The 21,503-nt window shown below is 35.0% G+C and overlaps 1 protein-coding gene across 1 annotated transcript; it reads right to left on the reverse strand.

Annotated features, from left to right (window-relative positions):
* Window positions 1-481: 481 nt before the first annotated feature.
* On the reverse strand, window positions 482-21,172 carry RAB22A (RAB22A, member RAS oncogene family). The gene is made up of 7 exons (XM_001368812.5): window positions 21,034-21,172; window positions 19,392-19,471; window positions 6,324-6,405; window positions 4,836-4,907; window positions 4,406-4,512; window positions 3,180-3,289; window positions 482-1,369 (listed from the first exon to the last, which is right to left on the reverse strand). Exons 1-7 carry the CDS (start codon window positions 21,067-21,069, stop codon window positions 1,272-1,274), a joined length of 585 nt encoding a protein of 194 aa, XP_001368849.1. The 5' UTR covers window positions 21,070-21,172; the 3' UTR covers window positions 482-1,271.
* Between the last annotated feature and the right edge of the window lie 331 nt (window positions 21,173-21,503).

The raw sequence follows: 21,503 nt of genomic DNA on the forward strand, positions 1-21,503 counted from the left end.
CAAAAAAACAACTAGCTTTAGGCTTGCCCTGAGGCTAAAGAGTAATTGTTACAGACATCCAGTAAATGACTTGGGCTTTGGGCTCCCTTTCTCTTGCTCCAAGCAGGGTTAAGAGTGGATGCTGTCAAGGTAGTTTGTGAGCTAGTATGCTCAGCCACAGTGAGATGAGGCCAGCAGACAAATCATAAAAATACTTTCAATTCAAGCGCTATTTGCTCTTCTCAGAACAGTATCACAAACATGCTTCAAAAAGTATACTGTTTCCTCAAGGAAAACTTAAATGACAGAGTATACACAGGCCTTGATGCAAGATGAAATCTGATATTGAGTGAAAAACTTTGAATTTTCTATTATATTTACAGAATTTGTAATGCTCTAAAGTATGGGTCTCATAAATATAGTATAAAAAACTTTACATGTGCTAAACAAAAATAACTATTTCCCCCCAAAATATTTGGGTTAAATAAAAACATTGACAGCATTTATGCTACTGCTTTTTTATTGCCAGTCAATTCAAAACAGTTTTGAGTATGCTGTGTTCAAACTATGTTTTCTACGACCACCATTTTGATCATAACTTATTTTAAAATGTGCCAATGATGCATCTGCCTAAACATAAATTATAGGAAAAACGAAAGGACTATTTCATGTTTTAATTCATTGCATGTATCCATCCATGGCTAATACCTTCAATCAAAAGTGCTTTAGGGATGGTAGGGGATGAGATCCTTTCCATCAGTTCTATAAATAACTTATTTTGAATACAAAGTAACAATCACCCACCCTCCTTCCACTTTGGATATTCACTCAAATTTAAAGTGGTACAGCATACTCTAGCAATGATAATGGAAAGTAAAGTAACCTAAGTGTCAAAATTACAATTTCTACAAGGCCTATTTTTCAAGAACCACAAAAGTGCTCAATTTTCCCTTTACAAAACATGACATAAAATCTTGATTACAAAACTATCAAACATTTTAATGTTATTATCCATACAATTAAACATTCGTCTTCAGTAAGGTCAAAAATTTCAATGAAGTATTCTTTCTGAATACAAGAAATTCTTTACATAATAGAAGTAAACAGACCGAAATTTCACATCTGCAGTCTTCAGGAAGTCAACGAAACTAGAAACAAATTGGTCGAGTTCCGTAGGCTCTTTCTGTACGATGATCAGTCAGATGAAAACTCAAAACACATATTCTCAAAACACCCCCATTAACTTTCAGGGCCACCTACTTTATAATTAAGTCTGAAATGCTGTATATCAGTCAACAACAGCTTCGCTTTGGCTCTGAAGGCTGTCTTCTTAATTTGAAGCCTTTTCCACTAGATGAGGGATTAGTATCTGTTGATGGAATTCTTCGGCCTACACCAAAGCAAGAAAGAAGGGAAATTAGAGAATTTTAAATGTTCGATTTAGCCTTATGTAAATAACTAATAATCATCCTAAAAAATATGGTTTGAGTTTTCTCTTTTGACAGTTCTTGAAGCATGAAGTTAATTCTATGAAAAAATTATAATTGTAGACAGAAGATCAAAATGAAATTACTTTGAAATACAAGGTAGAAACTATTCATACTTAGGAAAACTCAAGTAGAGTATTTTCAAATAACACATTTAAAAATAGTAATCATCAAATACCAGTGTCAAGGTCATTGTGTTATTTAGAATCAGACTACTTGAGTTTAAGTCCAAGCTTTCCCCCTTACTAACTGGATAGCCTTGAGTATGTTATACAGCCTTTCTAGACTTCCTTATCTGTAAAATGCAGAAATCATCTGCACTCTCTATCATATGGGGCTGTTCTAAGGATCAAATATGATAACATATGTAATGCGATTTCTACCAAAAAAAGCATAAGTGTCATTCACAATGGCAAAATGACAATATTATATATTTCAGCTCATTGTGAGTTGGATTCCATTTCTGAATTTATAAATTAACTTTCTAAAAAAACAAGTTGTATTGGCAATGCCTTTTGCTATCTGCCTCTACTCTTGAGACAAAGAAAAAATAATAGTCCAGGAAAATCAGGATATCAGTCATGCCTGATAGCATACAAACTTTGATGGAAGCATAATAATTTACTTTTTAAACTACTGGGTAAATTTAAAATCCCAAACTTTTAACAGAATTCTGTAATACTTCTCCCAAAATATCCTGCAATAAGTTTTATCCTTGGTATCTATGTAGGATTTAAGGTCAGAAAACTGATGCTATTTAGGAAAGATGTATTCTTTGCAATGCTGAATCCTATTTAAAAATGTCTTTTGAAGCTACCAAATCATTGTTATCTAATATAAACATTATTGCCATTGGTCATAGGGAATTATTTTTAAAACTATCCATTCTTTAAGTGAATTTTTATAAGGTAAGTTTTCTGAATATGGATATCTCAATTTCTTCCAACTTTGCTTATGTACTTCCAATGAGTTTGGATAATTGAAATATGTTCACAGTGATAAATATGGAAAGATGACAGCTCATATGACATTAAGGTCCTACCTATGACTTATTTAACAGTAGGGCCAGTTAAAAAAGCAGCTTGATTTGAATAGAGTGAGCATGGATAAATCACTTTATTACTCCATGATACCCTCCCCAACCTTGCTAAATCTTTAGAGGCATAAGCTATACAAACATTTGCCAAATCTGCCTCAATAGAGGAATTTCTTTACTGGAAGTTTTCCATGGCAATAAAATTAAAGATCCATTTTTCTTTAAATAGTTATTATACCCACACACCCAGAGAAGAGGTGTCTAATTGTGGTCTGTAAGCCATACTTCTGAGGCAGAACCAGATTAAAAACTGGAAAATATTAAACAACAACAAAAAATAAATGAATAATATATATATATATATACATATATATATATATATATATATATATATATATATATATATATACCACAGATGTTAATTTGTGGTTTTCTAATTCAATATGCAGCCTCCATAGATATATTTCTATTTGAGTTTGAACTCTCTGATGTAGAGCTCTAGAATCTTTAAGAAACTCTCTAGCAATCATGACAATGAAAAGCAGCAGGTAAGCTTATACTTCTAGATTTTTGAGTACCAAAAAGAAACATTCTCTTATCAAAGTGGGGATCTCAAACTAAGAAGAGAGAGAAGCTTATTTGTACACATTATACACAGTGAGTACAAAAGAACTTACTAATTTCTATAAAGAGTTCATTTATGTTTATCGCATTTTTAGCACTAGTCTCTACAAAAATTGCATGGATGGAATCAGCATAGTCCTTAGCATCTCTTTCCATGACTTCCCTGAAAAATAATTATAAAAGAGAAAAGTTTAATGACTAATATTATAGAAGTGCTCTTACCCAGCAATTAACAAGATTTAAAGATACAAAATACATTAGGAAGGCTGATGAATGATTGTAGTGACTTTCTTAATATCTGGTTCTCTTGAACCACACAGTCTTTACAAATTTATTTTTCTATTACTAGTAATCTATTTAACAACTAAAATCTAGAAAATGGAATCATTCCCAAACAGGAAGCATGGGGGCTAGGAATAAAGTTGGATGATTTACTTAATCTCTTTGGGCATCAGATTCCTCTCTATAAAATAGAAGACTAAAAACACACAAAAAAGCACATATTTAGCTTGATGAACAGAACATTTATGGAGGAAATGATAGCCATTTTCAACTACATGAGGGGTTATTATGGGAATAAATAGGAATGAGATTTGTTCTGATTGCCCTTGAAAGTCATAAGGGAAAAAATGTAGAATTTGTAGAGGCAAAATTGGGCTGGACATAAGAAAAGGACTTTCCTGATCTAGGGAACAGAAGGTTCTTCCTCTCCATAAGGCCCTCTTATAGAAGATGCTGTGGAGTATACTCCTGCTCAGAAGTGGGTTGGTCTAGAGTCCTACAAGGCCTTTTGAACTTTCAGATTTTGTGACTAGATGATTTTTAACCACATGAAAGTGTGAGAAATAGTTTATATGTGTCTATTTTCAGAAAAAGAAAAGTAATTTATATGTCCATTTTTTTCTGTTATTGTAAGCAACCTGGGAACACAACGACTTCACCAAGTAGCTATTGGCAAGTAAATTAATCTTTCTTTTTTCTTCATATATAAAAATGAGAGGATTGGGCTAGATGATCTTTAGGGTCCCTTTCAGCTTCAAAACTGGAGAAGACTATTAATCCCAGATCAGTTTCAATTCTATTTAACCAAGTTTTAAATGAACTTTGCCTACTCATTTCTGTACACTATTTTTATGTTTGAAAATAATTTTATTTAAAGGATTTTGGGATTATATAAGAATAAAATAAATAAATAAATAAATAAAAATTCCCACATGGGAATTCCTTGTTGATAAAATACAATTAATTTTTCAACTAAATTTTCATTCATATAACTCACCGTACATCAATAAGGTCACACTTATTTCCTGCAATAGCAACAACAATATTAGGTGGCCCATGCTGTCGAAGTTCTTTCACCCAGTTCTTTAATGTTGAAAATGTTTCCTATTGAAAAGGAAGAAAACATTCAGAAACATCAGTAGCAAATATAAATTATTTAGAAATTCAGAGAGAACCCCATGTATAGGCATCAACTACCTAACATTTTTATTCAGTTCCAAGAAAATATGACTAGGTGAAACCACATTCCAAGGGCATTTAGTTGCACAGAAACAATAGCATAAATGTTATAAATGGAAAATCTGTTAATGATTTTACAGCAGGATTCTATAACTTTAAGGTGGAGTTTGGTTATAATATGTCAATAGCATTCCTGCAAAACAACATTGCTCAGGGTAGCTTTATGCTGAGTATGCCTGTACCCTTACTTCTTTTGTGATGTCATAAACGATTATAGCTGCTGCCGAACCTCGGTAGTACATGGGTGCTAAGGCACGAAACTGTATGGAGAAAAAATATGGAAAGCCATTTTAGCACTATGATTTATGATCATAATTATGACAGTGAGTTTCACTAGGTAGAAAGTTCAATCATTCCTTATACAAATGGGAATCTTTTTCATAATCCAAACTAAAAAGTCAAGCTATTCTTTGAAAGCAAATGATTTAATAGAGAACTTTCAATGCAAACAATTTTAATGCAATATTAACTCTTAGGAAATAGTTCAGAATACATTATTTTATAGGAATTAGACATGTTCCAAACTGAATATATTTAAGCTAATATAGGATGTAATTGAGTTCAGTAGTGTAATAAACATTTTTTTCAGTAATCCTTTAAATATCTGTTCTAACACCATCACCACGAGGTCAAAATAAGATAAAACAAATCTACAATTTATAACAAGTATCAAATGCACTTCTAAAGGGGAACGAAGAAGAAAATGGAAATTCTGAGAATCAGTTTCTTCTCTAAACTTTTTTTCTGTGATGCAGAAAGTTACTTGAAGGAAAGAAATTAATCAATACTGCTAAAGTCTTCTCTAACCTTTCACCCTAATACTACACTCTGCTTTCTGAGTATGGTCCCAATTTTCGTTTATGCTCAAATTACTAACTTTCTTGGTTAATTGTTATTAATCATTTACGAAAAGCTCAGTGCATAATGCTATGTTGTTCTATCCATTTTAGATGTGAACTTCAGGTTCTATTTTCTATAAAGTTCACTCATAAGTATTATATTTTAAAAAGCAATGACAAATGATATATGTTTGGCTTCTTTTCCATCCCTAATTCATTCATATCTTTCCATGTCTTCATTCTTCTTCAATCTGCCCTCTGGATTTTCTTGACTTTCTCTTCCATGCTCCTGTGCTAGGTACATTCGTCCTCTACATATCTTAATTTCCTTTTGTGTAAATCTTCTCTCATTAGAATGTCAACTGTTTGAGAGTAGGGACTTGCCTTCAAAGTCTTTCTTTCTACTTGTACTTCTATTTCCAATGCTTAGCACATAGTTACTGTTTTTTAAGTGACTGTTGATTTCCTGAAGAATGGAATCTTGACTTAAAATAAAGGAATCTCAGGTCTAGAGACAGGAGGTCCTGGGTTCAAAACTGACCTCAGACACTTCCTAGCTGTGTGACCCTGGGCAAGTTAATCCCCATTGCCTAACCCTTACTGCTCCTTGGATCCAATAATACACAGTATTGATTCTAAGACAGAAAGTAAAGGCCTAAAAAAAAATAAAGTGATCTCTAGCATAAGCTAAAGACTAAAGCAACCATGAGAATGACAGCGACATTCAGAATATAGTTTGATCTTTAGTTTAAGCTTTGAAAAAACTTAATACAGAAAATTATATATATATATATATATGTGTGTGTGTGTGTGTGTGTGTATGAGTGCATGACTTACTCTTTCTTGTCCAGCTGTATCCCAAATCAAGAATTTATGTAGTTCATTCTGATATTGGACTGTCTTGGTCATAAATGATGCTCTATAAAGATGTAATCAAATGACCAGTTTATCATCAAAACAACAAAATAATAATCATTAAAAATTAATAATTATAAAATTATCAAACATATTATATTTAAAATAGAACTGGGCATGCAATAGTTATATCCTTTAATCTCAATACGTGGGGGAAAAAATTCCAGATGCTCTAAGGAGGAAATCAATAACATAGACAGAATTTTAGAGCTCTTAAATTTAGAAGGGATCTCATGAGTCATGTAGTTTAACCCCAAATACAACTTCCACTACAACACACCTGACAAAAGGTCACCAGCCTTTGTTTGAAGGTGTCCAGTGAGGAGAGAACCATTACCTTCTCAAGCAGTCCATTCCACTTTTGAATAGTTCTAACTCTTATGGTGTTTTTTCTTATCTCAAGCCTTTAAAGTGTGCTTTAAGAAGTTGCCTCTTTTCAACTTGCACCCATTATCCTAGTCCTTTAAAGTCAAGTTGAACAAGTCTAATTTTATACTGCATAAAATAGCCTCTCATGATTAATTATTAGCATGTTCCATCTAAGCCTTCTTTTCTCTAGGCTAGCAAATCCAGACCCTTGAATTGATCTTATGCCACAGGCTCAAAAGTCCAATCCTTTACCCACTTGGTTGCCTGACTCTAGAAACTTTCCACCTCATATCAAATCCTTTTCTAAAATGTGGTATGCAGAAATTTAGATTTGGATCTCAAAAGTCATTAAGTTGTAATACTCTATGTCCCAGGATTCACTACTAGACATATCCAAAAACATTTGTAAAGTATTTACTATGGCCAAGAACTGGAAATAAAATCTGTATCCATAGTAATAGCTAAACAAATTTTGGCATATGTGACTGAATTAGTGTGCCATTAAAAATGATAAAAATGTTAAAGCAAAAAAGTGCCATCATTAACATATTTGATGAGCAGAGAAGAAATTACTTGTCAGATGTACACATAGGAGAGTACTCTATGAAATTATAACAGTGAAATGGGTATAAAGACAGTCATGTTGTAAAGGACAACTATTTTGATCAATGTAATGATAGACTCATGCTATAAAACTAATGATGCTATAAGACTAATGACGAACCATACTACTCACTTCTTGTGAGACAAGAAGTATTAAAAATGTATTAAAATGCAATGTGGGAATTTGTTTTGATATGCTATATATATTTGCTATAAGGTTTTAATTGTTTAATGTGAAGAGGAATAGAAGGGAGGGACAACAAATGCATGCACACATGCCCCCCAAAGATAAATATGAAGAATTCCAAAAACTAGAAGATCTTCATGATAGCAAGATGAAATGAATATATCAAAATAACTTACAAGTGACCACAAAAATATAAAGGAAAATGACTCTCAAATATTTTAAGAGTTTTGATCGATTCAAGAACCAATTATGACTTCAAAATACTGACAATGAAACAAGCTTCCTGCTTTAATGGCACAGAATGAGACATCCGTAAGTAAAATACACTCAAAAAACAACCACAGAAAAAAAATGACAGAAGTTCAGAAGGGACTCAAACAAATCAACTGTGACTACTATGCAAATTTTAAGTACACTTTTAAAAAATACTGTGGAACACTAATGAAATTTCACATAGAGTCTTCTTTTTTATTCTTTGTATACTGGAATGTTTAATAAAAAATACAATTTAGGGGACAGCTGGATGGCTCAGTGAATTGAGAACCAGGCCCAGAGATGGAAGGTCCTGGGTTCAAATTTGACCTCAGACACTTCATAGCTGTGTGATCCCCATTGTCTAGCCCTTACCACTCTTCTGCCTTAGAACCAATACACAGTATTGATTTTAAGATGGAAGGGAAGGGTTTTTAAAAAAAAGACAATTCACAGAAAAAATAAAACATGTTGGCTAGATATAGTATGATTGGAGAAAAGTAGAGCAGAACTATAACATCTCTATTCTTAGCAGATATGTTATCTCTTAATGCAGTATAAGTTTGCATTAGCTCTTTGGGTTTACTTTATTATGCTGTACATTCAAATTGGACTTGCAGAACACTAAAACCTGTATCTTCTTCAGGTGAGCTGCTATCTAGTCATGACCCCTCCCCCTCCCCTAGATTTATTGAATCTAAGTATGAGACTATGTGCTTATCCCTTTTTATTAGATGAAAACCAATCTTTTTATCTTGTTTGGATTTATTTAGATGCCAATTGCCATCGAGCGTGTCTGCTATTCCTCTAAGTTTTGTGTCATCTGCAAATTTGCTAAGCAAGACATCTATGCCTTTATCTAAATAACTGAAAAATGTTAAACAGGACCCAACCAAACAGATAGCTAAGACACTACAGTTAAGACCTCTAAATTAGCAAAAATAAGCCCCCCACCAGTCTAGACAGTTACCCAATTCAGAATTCATCCAATTATATTATCATCTTGCCAACAACTGTCCACATTTTCCATAGTATGGAATTACTTCAACAAATGTTTTGCTTAAATCTAGGTAAAGTGTATGCACGGCATACTTCTGCTTTATTAGTTTTATAACTGTCAACACAAGAAATGAGATTAGTCTGGCATGATCTGTTCTTGATGAAGCCATGCTGGTTTTAAACCATAATTTGTTTATCTGGATATTCACTAACCATCTTATTAATAATTATTTTTAATAGACAAAATTTTCTTATCTATTTTGTTTTTGCATTTCTTAAATTTTCTTGTATCCTTTTGTATCCCTCCTCCCTTGAGAGTCATCCCATATAACAAAGAATTTTTTAAAAGAAAAAAAAAACTCAGTAAAACTTATGAATGCATTAAAAGAAAAATCCAAAAAAATATGCAGTATTTTCATATTTATGACCTGCCACCTCTGCAAAGGGCTGGAAAGAACTGTCCTCTTATTTGAAAGCATACTTGTTCTTTGTAATTTTGTTTCTTTCATTTTGGATCATTCTGTTTTACATTAGTATAGTCATATACACTGTTCTCTTGGCTCTGCTAATTTCACTCTACATTGGTTCATATAAGTCTTTCCAGGCATCCTATTTGTAACTGCTTGTCGTAATATTTCCTTACATTCAGGAAGTACAGTTTGTTTAGCCATTCTCCAATCAAGGGGCATCTACTTCTTTTTTTTGACCACAAAAAAGGGCTGCTCTGAATAATATTTTGGATACCCAAGAATTTTCTTCTGATCAATTATTTCCTTAGGATATATCTTTAATCATTCTTTCTAAAATTTGGCCAGCAATCTAAACCCAAGCTCACTTGCCTGTAGTTTGCAAGAACAAACATGTGTCCTTTTTCCAGTTCTGTTGTGTCCTTTTTTTGTTTGCCCATGACCTTTGAAATATCAATGACTGTCTAAGCAATCACATCTGCCAAATCTTTTGGGTAGTTCTGTAGTGATGTAGTTCATAGAACTAAAGCTGGAAGGGATCTCTGAGGTTCTTTTGGTCCATCTAGTTATCTCATTTTATAGATAAGGCAGCTAAAGCAAAGGGAGGTTAAGTGATTCTATCAAAGTCCTATAGTAGGAGGCATCAAAAGCTGGATGTGAATCCTGCTCTTCTGACTCTAAAGCTGGTGTTCTTTCTACTGTACTATCTGGGCCAGGTGACTTAAATAAATACAAAGGCAAAAGAGGGCTTTGTTACTACTGACTTCCTTACTTTGTATGTTAATTCCATCATTAGTTGGTACAGCTATTCACAGGATTTCTATACCCCAGTTGGTTATTTAGGATCAAAATGAAACTTTCAGCATTTAAGTCCAATACAAAGGAAGAATAAATGCTTAGCTTTAAACTGAAAAAAAAAAGTACATTTTTAAAAATCAAAGAAGTGTTTTGGTACTCTGTAATGACATTCTTCATTGAAATCTAGAAATATTTTTGATTATATTATCATGGAAAAATAAAGAGGAGAAATATTAGTAATTGTATTTCCTACATTTTTGATACTAAAAGAGAAATAACCATTTAAGTTTGTACACTTACAATAAATATCAGATTTGAAGTGATAATGTGGCTGTAATTCCCAAAGATAACTGCAGTGAAAATGGTATATGAATGCAAATACTTAAAAAATGCCTCTATTCACAAATAACTTTTTAAAGGGAAATAATTTGAACTTTAAAAATTTTTCAATTTCCCCCCAATTAACAAATTTCTATTCTCTTCCTTCTCTCTCCCTAAAAGAACTTTAAACTGATGCTATGATGATATGAGATTGAATTATGCCTTTTATGTTATATTTGATCATACTAATAACATTTTGGTATGTTCTCATCACTAGTTCTCTCCCCTTCCTTCCTGAACTTCTTTCTCTCAATTCCTGACACTTCATTTATACTACTTTTTAAGATAAATCTTGTGTAGTAATTTAAAACAGTTATATACACGTCCTGTTTCACATTTTAAGGCAGGAATACTTTGTTATTAATCTTCTAATGTCACTTAACATCTAGAATAGTGCCTTGAATATAGTAGGTACTTAAATGTACTACATAAAATTCAAGCTATGTGTAAGAACTTCTCAAGAAAATATACCCCAAAATGTCACCATCTTGATATTGGTCTCTATAAACTAAGTCACAACAATAGTGCAAACTATAGAAAAAGAAGAATTATGGAAAGGTACAGAAAAAGAAAAATTCTGAGATTAATTAAATGGATATTATCTGTTGAACAGATTGGATTTATGTTCAACAGTAGCCTTTACTAAACTACTATCCCTATAGAGTTGCTTAATAAATGCATACATAATTTTGGGAACATTTATAAATACATTCAAATTGGGAAATATGATTTTTCACTTGTAATACAATTTTGAGACACTATAAGATATTCCTAAGCAGATCTTTCAACTGAATCCTAGACTATTATCTATAAACCTAGAACATTATTTTCTATTAATCATAGTGGTTAAAGCTCCAAATAGTCACACAAAAGAAACCTATTCATCACTTCAAACTTAATCAGTTCAGTTGTTTAAATTACTTAAATTACCAGTCAGTAAAAGAGTTGGTCTGCAAAAAGATGAGAAAGACATGCTGTAATTGAAGTGATTAAAACTTGGGTCTCTGCTTCTCATAAACCATCATTTTCCCTTAGGGTAGTTTAAGAAATCAGGCACAAACTATACTCTACAAAACAACATTAACAAAATGGGAAAACTATCTAGAAAATTTTGGAGAGTTCTTAAACAATTATTTTTTTCTACAAACTTCTAAAGCAGGGGTCCCCAAACTTTTTACACAGGGAGTCAATTCACTGTCCCTCAGACTGTTGGAGAGTCAGACTATAAAAATTTAACCCTAACCCTAACCAGGCAGCAGTATAGGAATGACCTCTTCCATTGTTCAGCCACATAATCCTTTGCTTGGCACTTCATTTTAAGGCGACTCAAAGGATTGTCACTGGAAGTAGTACTGTAAGTGAGCCACGACACCCTTTGTGGCACTACCACATACAGTGCTCCTCTCACTGACCACCAATGAAAGAGGTGCCCCTTCCAGAAGTGTGGTAGGGGCTGGATACATTGCCTCAGGGGGCCGCATGGGGCCCGCAAGCCATTTGGGTACCCCTGTTTTAAAGATTCTCCTTGTCCCTAACTTGTGCTATCCCTCCCCCCTTGCCAATATATGGGAATGATGAAATATATTCAACACATTTACCTAAAAATTCTGATATAAAGGCACAACATGGGACAAAAGTAAACAGGTATAAAAGCTTGCAAGGTTTGTTATTACTCTGTATGGCATAATCTATCATCTATTTTTACTTTTAATTCTTTTTCTCTGCAATGTATTCCCTCATCTCAATAAGCTTTGAATTCATGACACTGGCCAAAAGCTTTTTAATTTTTCCAAGTTACCAAAATATTTTCAGTATTTGTGATCTAGCCTAAGATCAAATTTCTGACTAGAATTTTTGAAGTGCAGAGTGCAGATAAACAGAAATATGGCATTCTCCCTCAACTTTAAGTCAGGTTCTACTTCAAAAGAAATCAGCCTTCCAGGATGTAGTGATTCAACTCTAAAGGAATATTTCGGGCTCTCTCCAATTCAGCAGTTAATTCTTCTACAAAAATAGAAGATAGTCCACTATTTACATCTCAATCAACCTATCTAGCTTATGTAGTCATTTTGCTAGTCTGGTGCCTTTAATTTAAGTCAATAACCTGTGATGTCTGATTTTTAGTATGGAAATTCTTTCTAATAACTTAGGTCCTACAATCTTTTTTATTGAAATTTGAGTTGAGAGGGCTCAGAGCAATGACTTTGTCCATGATCACACAACTACCGTCAGAAAACGGATTTGATGCTAGTTCATGCTGCCTCATTACACATTTGTTTTGGCTTTTGTGATTTTATTATAGTGCCCAGTGGGGCAAAAAAAATGCAGATCTTTAACTTACAATTTTAATGTTTCCTAGAGTACAAAAAGTTAAACGACTTGCCCAGGATCACACAGCTTATATGGGTCAGAAGAAGGAATTGAATGAACCTGGATCTTATTCCCTGACTAGCTCTCTTTCCATTATACCATGCACTCAGTAGGCATTTAATAAGTTTGCTTAACTGAAACAAAACAAAACAAAAAACCAAATGCGTATGCAATACTCTCAAATATGACAAATCACAGGAAAGACTGCTTAGCAATATATGCCTTCAGTGCTTTTATCTGAAAAGGAAATATTAATTCTTCTTTGTAAATACCTTCTCTCTACCCTTCTTTTGATAACAAGCAGCCACTCTATTGATCAGACTCCTTTCCTCTTTCATTATATGACATTCTTTCCTGTGACTTCACTTTCAATCTAAATATGGACATTATAATTAAAAAAAAAAAGAAAATTTCCATATTTTAAAATCCATATTTTGATTTAAGCTAAGTATTTGACACTATGATCCAAGTTAACAAGGAGAAAATAACTAGTTTTCAGCCATGGTGGATTACATTTATTTTTCCCATTCTTATATCTTATATATATATATGAGATAGCTTGCCCTTTCCCTCCTTAAATCTAACTTTGCACAACCTCATACCTATAGCTCACCATCCTATCTCCCCCAAGTCTGCAAAATGAGATCTGAAATAAATTACACTTCTTTTTCTCAATTTCTTTCCTAAGCACCAAAACATTTCCCTAACATTTATTCTAAATAATATGGGAAGTTGAAAAAAATTCCATAATATTGTTTCTTAAATCACAAGCAAGATTCTTTGGCACCTAAATTATATTGCGTCATCTTCAAAAGTTGCTACTTTGTTGCTTGAGAGAAACAAACTTCTTTTTTAAAAATAATCTGTTTCCTACTCTGTCTAGGTAGATTTCATTACTGGCAACTAACAATTCCTATTCATACCATTTTCTAAATCTGGAAATCTGGACTACCTTTCACATGCTTTTCTTAATATACCTCTCACAAAGCATATACAGTTTAAGTTATTTGTAATAGTAATATACTCATAATAGATTTTTCATCACACATTTATTTGCATTTTTGTTTATAACCTGCTGTATCATTATGGCTACATATAAATCACATTTCATAATAAATCTCTAGAATGCAGGGTTTTGGGGGAATGGCAAATGGCAGAGACATCAATTTGAAGGCATTTATTTCAAGGATTCATTTCAGTAATGAGTACTGTACCCTTAAATCAATGAAAATACTTTAATAGACAGTTTTCTGAAATTGCCACATTGGAAAAATTCATCACCTGTTGAATGAACCTTTTCAAAAATTGGTTTTGTTGGTTCTCAAATGGCAGACACTGATCAACAGGTTCCTACTTGGAAGAACACCAAAAATTATGTTCTACTGAAACAACATTCAAGAACCTGGGGTGACTAACACATCACAACAGGCATCAGAATAGGATTTCAATGAAGGAAATGTTAATCATTTAAAAATTTTTCATTTTTGATTTAAAGAAACAAGTTTCCTTCTAAGTAGGATAACTATGCAGTTAACAGTTTAAATTAACTATGCATTAAGTTTGTCTAGAAATCGAGAACTAGAAGTAGTAGTAAAAAATAAAATATTTCAACAGCTAGAATCTTGACTTTATACATATCATCTAAAAGATAGTACTTGTAACCAGGGTAATATATTAGGGTGTTTATGTGGGTTGAGTCATTTCAGTAATGACTCAGTGTGAAGTGTCACTATTGAATCATAAAAACTATTTGCTTCAGTTTTCAATCCTTTTTTAAGATTCCTTTGCAGGTAGCAACTGCCTATCCTTGATTACTGGAAGATTGATGGGATCATAACATTTAAGACATGTACATACATATTTCTTTTCTTAAGGACAGTGCAAAGGGAGTCATTATAGCATAGGCTAATAGGATCAATTCTATGGCCTTTGAATATGAAGCAACATATTTTGAATATAAGAGCTATGAACTAAAAACTGGAAACTATAATTTTTCAGATCAAATATTTCAACATCTCAAGGATCTGTGATTTAATGTGTAAATACTTCATTGACCAATACTTATGCCCCTCTGTCACTTAAGGGTTATTAACATATACTTGTTTTTAAAAATATTGTGATAACTGTACTTCAATGTAGTTGCTCTATAATCCTATCTGTTTTATTTTATGCATCTAAAAAAATTGAGAGAAGACCACAGGCTTCACCAGATTTGCAAAGAGGTGCATGACCCAAAAAAGGTTAAGAACCAAGGACCTAGGTGGCTTTCAAAGGTTGTTACAGCAAAAAAAGTTCATTACCCTACTTATTACTTACTAGGAGACAAGGCTTTCTGAACTTAGCTAGTTTGTTCTTCAGAGAGCAATCTATCATAGAATATGTACTCAAAGCCATTCTGATTTAGGAATGCCAGAGCTTACAAATTCACTAGTATAATTTTTGAGAACCTAGGGTCATTCATATGTATGAAAATATTTATGGCAGCATTTATCTGTAATGTTAAAGAACTAGAAATTAAGGAGGTAGTCAACAACTGGATACTAGCTAAAGAAGATATGGTGAGGTGGGGCAGCTAGGTAGCACAGTGGATAGAGTACCAGGCCTGGAATTCGGAGGACCTGGATTCAAATCTGGTTTCAGACACTTCCTAACTATGTGTCACTTTAACCCCAATTGCCTAGCCCTTGCCCTTCTGACTTAAGAGCTGTTACTAAGACAGGAAGTAAAGGTTAAAAAAAAAAAAAAGGTAGGGTATATGAATGTTATGGAATTGTAGTGTAACAAGTAATGATAGAGATTAAGGAAAAAACACCAAAGACTTGTTCTTTTGAAAAAAAATTGAATTAGGTAAAATGAACAGAACCATCAGACAGTTTTTACAAAAAAGCCAACAATGTAAATAATTTTGAAAGATTTAAGAACTCTATCCAATGCAATGATGAATCACGATTCTAGGGAATGAATGATATATGCTATCTACCTCCTGATAGAGAGGTGAGGACTCAAGGTATAGAATAAGTCATTTTCTGAACATGGCCAAAGGGAGAATTTGTTTTGCATGAGTATGTGCATTTTCCCAATGGGATAGAGTGGGAAGGGAAAAAAATAAATGCTTGTTCAATTGGGGGGGGGGATTACTATGCAAAAGCCCCCCCAAAAAGCAACAACAAAAAGCAAAACTAGGGGTCACCTATAGGCTACAATGAGGCATTAGGGTTGATGTTTAATGGAGGTTCCAATATACTATGAAATCATTATTCTTTAACCAATTTATCTTTTGGTTAACTGAAAAATATCAAAGGATTATTTTAAACACAGGAGAAATTGCAAATAAATATTATAAACATCTTAATTTGGGAATCAAATCACAATAGTTCTATTGCTTTACAAAAAGTCCATGGTAATGGAAGCAAATAACAACCTCTTTCCTATAGGAGAAACTTAATGTTGTGAATAGTTCACAGGATCACAGATTTTGAGCTGGAAAGAACTTTAAGGAACCCAGCCTAACCCATTCTATTTCACAGATGAGGAACTAAGGGTCAAGGAAGGTAAGTGATTTGTTCAAAGTCACAAAGACAGAAAGTGGCAGAGACAGAATTTTAACCCAGATTTTTTTCTTCTTACAACAAATCCAGCATTCTTTCTATTACTACACTGTCCCTATGTTTTTATCTAAAGCTCCTTTTCACTCTCTCCATCCTTTCTCCACTAACCTTAGTGTCCCCAATCATTCAGCCATTTCCTTCCCACTGCACACTCAAACTCCAGTATAAAAATACACATACACACCCTTTCCTTCCCCATCTCAGTCCTAGTAGCTGAGACAGTCAGAAGACACAGAGGGACAAGCCATTCAGAATTTCTATGTTGGCAAACAGAGAGGAGTTCCTGCCTCCGCTAAGACGTAAAATAGTAAACTCCCCAACTCCTGGGCTCTTCCCTCCCTCCGATTCCATAGTAGACATAAGGGAGTTCTTCCCTGATTCAAAATTTATGGAGGGGTCCCAGGGCAGGCAATTCATCAGTTCCTACCTGGCCAAAGGACTTCATCATGGGCCCTTGCTTTTTATGTGTTATCTCCCCTCATTAGATTATGGGCTCCATGAGAGTCTGTCTTACTTTTCTTTGTATCCCCAGCACTTAGCACAGTGTCTGGCACAAAGCAGAGTTAATAAATGTTTACTGGCTGACCTACTAATCCTCAGCATCCTATCCATAGTCCTCAGGGTAAATTCTCCTCTTCATCATGGTAAAGTTTTGGGGCCTGTTCTGTAGCTTAGGCAGAGCAGAGGTTACAAAAGAGGATCCCTATTATTTACCATTACTTTCGGGCTAGGAAATTTAATAGGAATTTTTAAAAAACCCTTATCTTCCGTCTTAGAATCAATACTGTGAATTGGTTTCAAGGCAGAAGGGTAAGGGTTAGGCAATGGGGGTTAAGTGACTTGCCCAGGGTCACACAGCTAGGAAGTATCTGAGGGCAGATTTGAACCCAGGACCCTAACTCTAGGCCTGGCTCTTAATCCACTGAGCCACACAGTTACTCCCAGTAGGAATTTTTAGAACATGAAACTTTTCAAAGATTTCTCTGAGTCAGCAAATAGTATTAGTTAGGCACTTTGAGTGCCTAAATTATGAGAGTTTTGGAGTGTGAGAATCTATTTTTCATGAGGGATAGAAACCATCTGGTTACTTTTAAGAGTACACTTGCTAAGAGCATCTAGGGAGCACAGTGGATAGAAAACTAGGTCTGGTGTCTGGAGGACCTTTGTCTAAATCTAACCTTAGCCACTTTCTAGATGTGACCCTGGGTAAGTCACTTAACCCCAATTGACAGCCCTTACTGTTCTTCTGCCTTGGAACGGATTCTCAGTATCTATTCCAAGAAAGAAGGTAAAGGTTTTTCGTTTTTTTTTAAAGGAGTAAACTTGCTAGAAAGAACTTGGCTTATGAAAAAATAATTTCTTTTGTCTCATTAAAAAGATTACTACTAACTTTTAAGGATAATTATCCAAAAATTGCATTTTACTTGTGTGCACATACATATACATATTGTGATCATATATATGGGGCAAGAAAGGGATCCAGAATCATATAATCCAACCCCCTATTTTATGGATGAAGAAACTGAACCTCAGAAAAATTAAATGGTGTGTCCAAAGTCAAATACTATGGAGAAGGAGAACCTGCATTGAAACGCAGGACCTCTAACTCCAAATCCAACATTCTTTACACTCTTCCATTTAGAGATAAGCAAATTTGTTTTATATAAAATTTTCATGATAAAGAAAAGTTCCTTTGTAAAATCAAAGGAACATTAATTTCCATTTAATTTTCAAACTGTGACTATATCCTAGGACTCTCTGGACCCTTTTCTCTTCTTTCTCTATTCTTTCTCACTTGGGAACATCATCAGTACTCATGGGTTTCATCATCTTCTCCATAAAGGGGACTCTCCAGATCTACATATGCCATTAGTGTCTTCCTCCTGAGCTCAAAACAGGCACTTCCAACTGTCTAGTGGACATTTCCAACAAAGGAATATCAAACACATCCCAAAGGGATCTCATTATATTTTTGCAAAAGCCACAACTCTTCCAAACTTCCCTATTATTTTCAAGGTCATTATCATCTTTCCCTTGTCCAAAAACTCAAAATCATCCTCAGCTCCTTACTCTCCTTGCCAAACATTAATCAGTTGTTTAATTATGTTATTTCTACCATAAACTTTCTCAAATTTGTTTCTTCTCTACTCTTCCTTACTACTCTAATTCAGGTGCTTTTCACTTAGTGTAGGATGTTGCAAACACCTCTTAATTGGATTTTCTACCTCCCATTTCTCCAGGTTGTCAATTTGATTTTTCTAAGGGTCAAATCTGACCATATCACTCCATTCCTCAACCTCCAATGATTTTCTACTACAACCAGGATCAAATCCTAACTCCTGTTTGGCATTTGAAGATATGGACAATCTGACCCCAACCTCTCTTTCTAGATTTATACATTATAACTTTCTCCACCCTCTGATCTTTGCACTTTATAGATTAAATAAAAGTCTTTTTGTGCTTTCTCACATATGGCAATCTTCTGTCTCCAGGCATTTGTCCTGGTTGTCCTTCATGTATAGAATGCACTCCTTTTTTTAACTTTTGCTGTCCAGAATCCCTTACTTCCTTCAAAAGTCTGCTCAAGTGCCACTTCTACAGGAAGCCTTTCTTGATTCCCTGCTGGTGTGAGAATACTTTTTCCCTCCATCTCCTGTCTCTCATTCATTTTACATTTGTTTTGTATATAAGTTATGTCCACCAATAGAATGTAAGCTCTCTGAGGGAAATGTCCAGTTCATTTTTGTCTTTGTTCACTCCAAACCTTGCAGAATTCCTGCTGCTCACAACAGGTACTTAATACTCATTCATTATTGATAGGGGGGTTTAAAGAACAGGAAAGTTGTCAACCTGTCTGGTTCAAGATGGAAAATGCTAGCTGAATTTTTATAACATTTTCATTTGATAATATTTTGAAGACACTTTTCAAGATGATATTAAATAACTAATTTCTTACCCTATGGTTGGATTGATGTTTGGATCAAAACTGTCTTCTACAAACCGCCATACAATGCTTGATTTACCTACACCTGTATCCTGAAAAATAAGGATTTCTGTGAGTGGAAATGTACTTACTACATTAATAACCATCTTTTTAGTGAAAGTTTGAGATTTCTGGGGAAAAAACTTTACAAATTAATATACCAAGGAAACTTTCATAAAAACTCAATGAAACAATTAGGAAATTTCAAGACATCTTAAAAAGGGAGCTTTGTGTAGTCTAGAAGTGACAAAATTTTAAAGAAAAAATGATTTGTGGAAGAACTCAAATATTTTTATGGGCAAAATCCAAGTAAATCAAAAGTTCCAGGATCAATTTTGAGGTCACCTTGACTATTTCCAACCACACCCTATTCAGTAAAGGATTAGATATGCAACATGTATGAAATGGTTTCTTTCTCGACTTTAAAACAAAACAAAACAAAATCACCTTACTTTCTGCCTTAGTATCAAATCTAAGACAGAAGAATGGCAAAGGGCTAGGCAGAGTTAAGCAACTTGCCCAGGGTCATACAAAATGTTTTAAGTGCAGCTTAGAAGATTCCAAATACCTCTTTTCATGCTGTGTAAAGTATGCCTCAAAATGGCAAAGGTAACCAAAAAAAGACAAGGAATCTGAAGTTTCAGTATCAATTTTGGGATTCCTGATCCAATCCTATATTCTTTACCTCCTTTCTGCACATTAAATTTGTATTTTCAGAAATGCACCCCAAAAGCATAAGAAAAAATAAGTAAAAGTGAAAGAAAAGTAAATCACAATGAAGAATGATTTGTAAAGGGGTAACTTCCTGGCACTTTCATTTTAATAAGATTTGGCTATATACAAATCCCAACTTAAGTTGTTTGGGGAAGTTTTTTTTTTTGTAATTATAGAGAACCTAAAAGATGCTGAGAGGTCATGAAAATGTATGATGAGATTCCTTTTTTCAAGGTTACTAGAACAGAAGGGAAGCAGAGTTTTCACTTTCTTACTAGGAGTTAAAGAAAAGGGAAGATGATGATAGAGTTTCATTTCTAACCTTGCCTATTAGTGATAATATATGTAAAGTACTTAGCACAGTGCCTAGCACAAAGAAGGAACTTAGATGCTTGTTAAAACTTGAAAAAAAAAAAATAAAATAAAACCAACAGTGGAATGCAAGAGAATGTGTGGGAGGTGGAAGGTAAAATGTATGGGAATAGTATCAAGGTAAGATGGCATGTATAGGAGTTGGTCAAGTCAAAGGGTCAGGTGAATGCTGGAAGATGGTATGTATCAGGACTGGTAGAGTCAAAGGGACAGGTGAGTGCTGGAAGATGCCAGGTCTCAGGGCCGGCAGAGCCAAGTTGAGTGCTCGCTCGAAAGAGGATTAAGGAAAATGGGAGGGGGCGTGGGAAGGAAGGGGATGCTGGTGGACGGGAGGAGGATGCTAGGAACCAGGAGCTCTTTGGTGGTATTTGGATCTTCCGTCCAACAGAGGCTTGGTACTCCCTGGGAGCGCCAGGAGGGAGAAGAGGCCCAAGCCAGCAGAAGTTCGGCCGAACCTGGCAGAGAGAGACAAGCAGGCCGGGCTCCCGCCCATCCCATCGCCCTCTCGGCGGAATGAGGGACCACTTACCCCAAGCAGACAAACTTTCAGCTCCCTCAGCGCCATGTCCGGGGGGTAGCCCGGCCTGCCGCCGTCGCTGCCGCTGCCACCGCCCTAAGGAGCAGAGGGAATGCTCGGGTTCAGCACGAACATCCCCCGGCCAACGAAGCTCCAGCCCCCGGCAGTGGGGGAGAAGCGGCGTCAGGAGGCCTTGCGCGTCCTCCCTGCCGCCACCGCCCCTTTGGGGCCTCCTCTGGTCGGTGCCGCCGCCGCCGCTGTCCTGCGTGAGATAGCCTCTTCTTCAGGCGGGGAGACGCCCGCCTCAACAGCTACAGTCGCAGGCGTGCCGGCCGCGTCGCCACCGAAGAGCCACCGCCACCGCCGCAGCCGCCATCTTGGGGAGCCCAGAGGGTCACCTGACCTGCCCTCCCACCTCGGGAGCCACCTTCGCCAGCAGGGAATGGGGGGAGGAGGCGGGCGCGGGACTGCGCCTTTCCCAA

The sequence above is a fragment of the Monodelphis domestica genome, chromosome 1 (genome assembly GCF_027887165.1).
Source record: "Monodelphis domestica isolate mMonDom1 chromosome 1, mMonDom1.pri, whole genome shotgun sequence".
Taxonomy (NCBI): Eukaryota; Metazoa; Chordata; class Mammalia; order Didelphimorphia; family Didelphidae; genus Monodelphis; species Monodelphis domestica.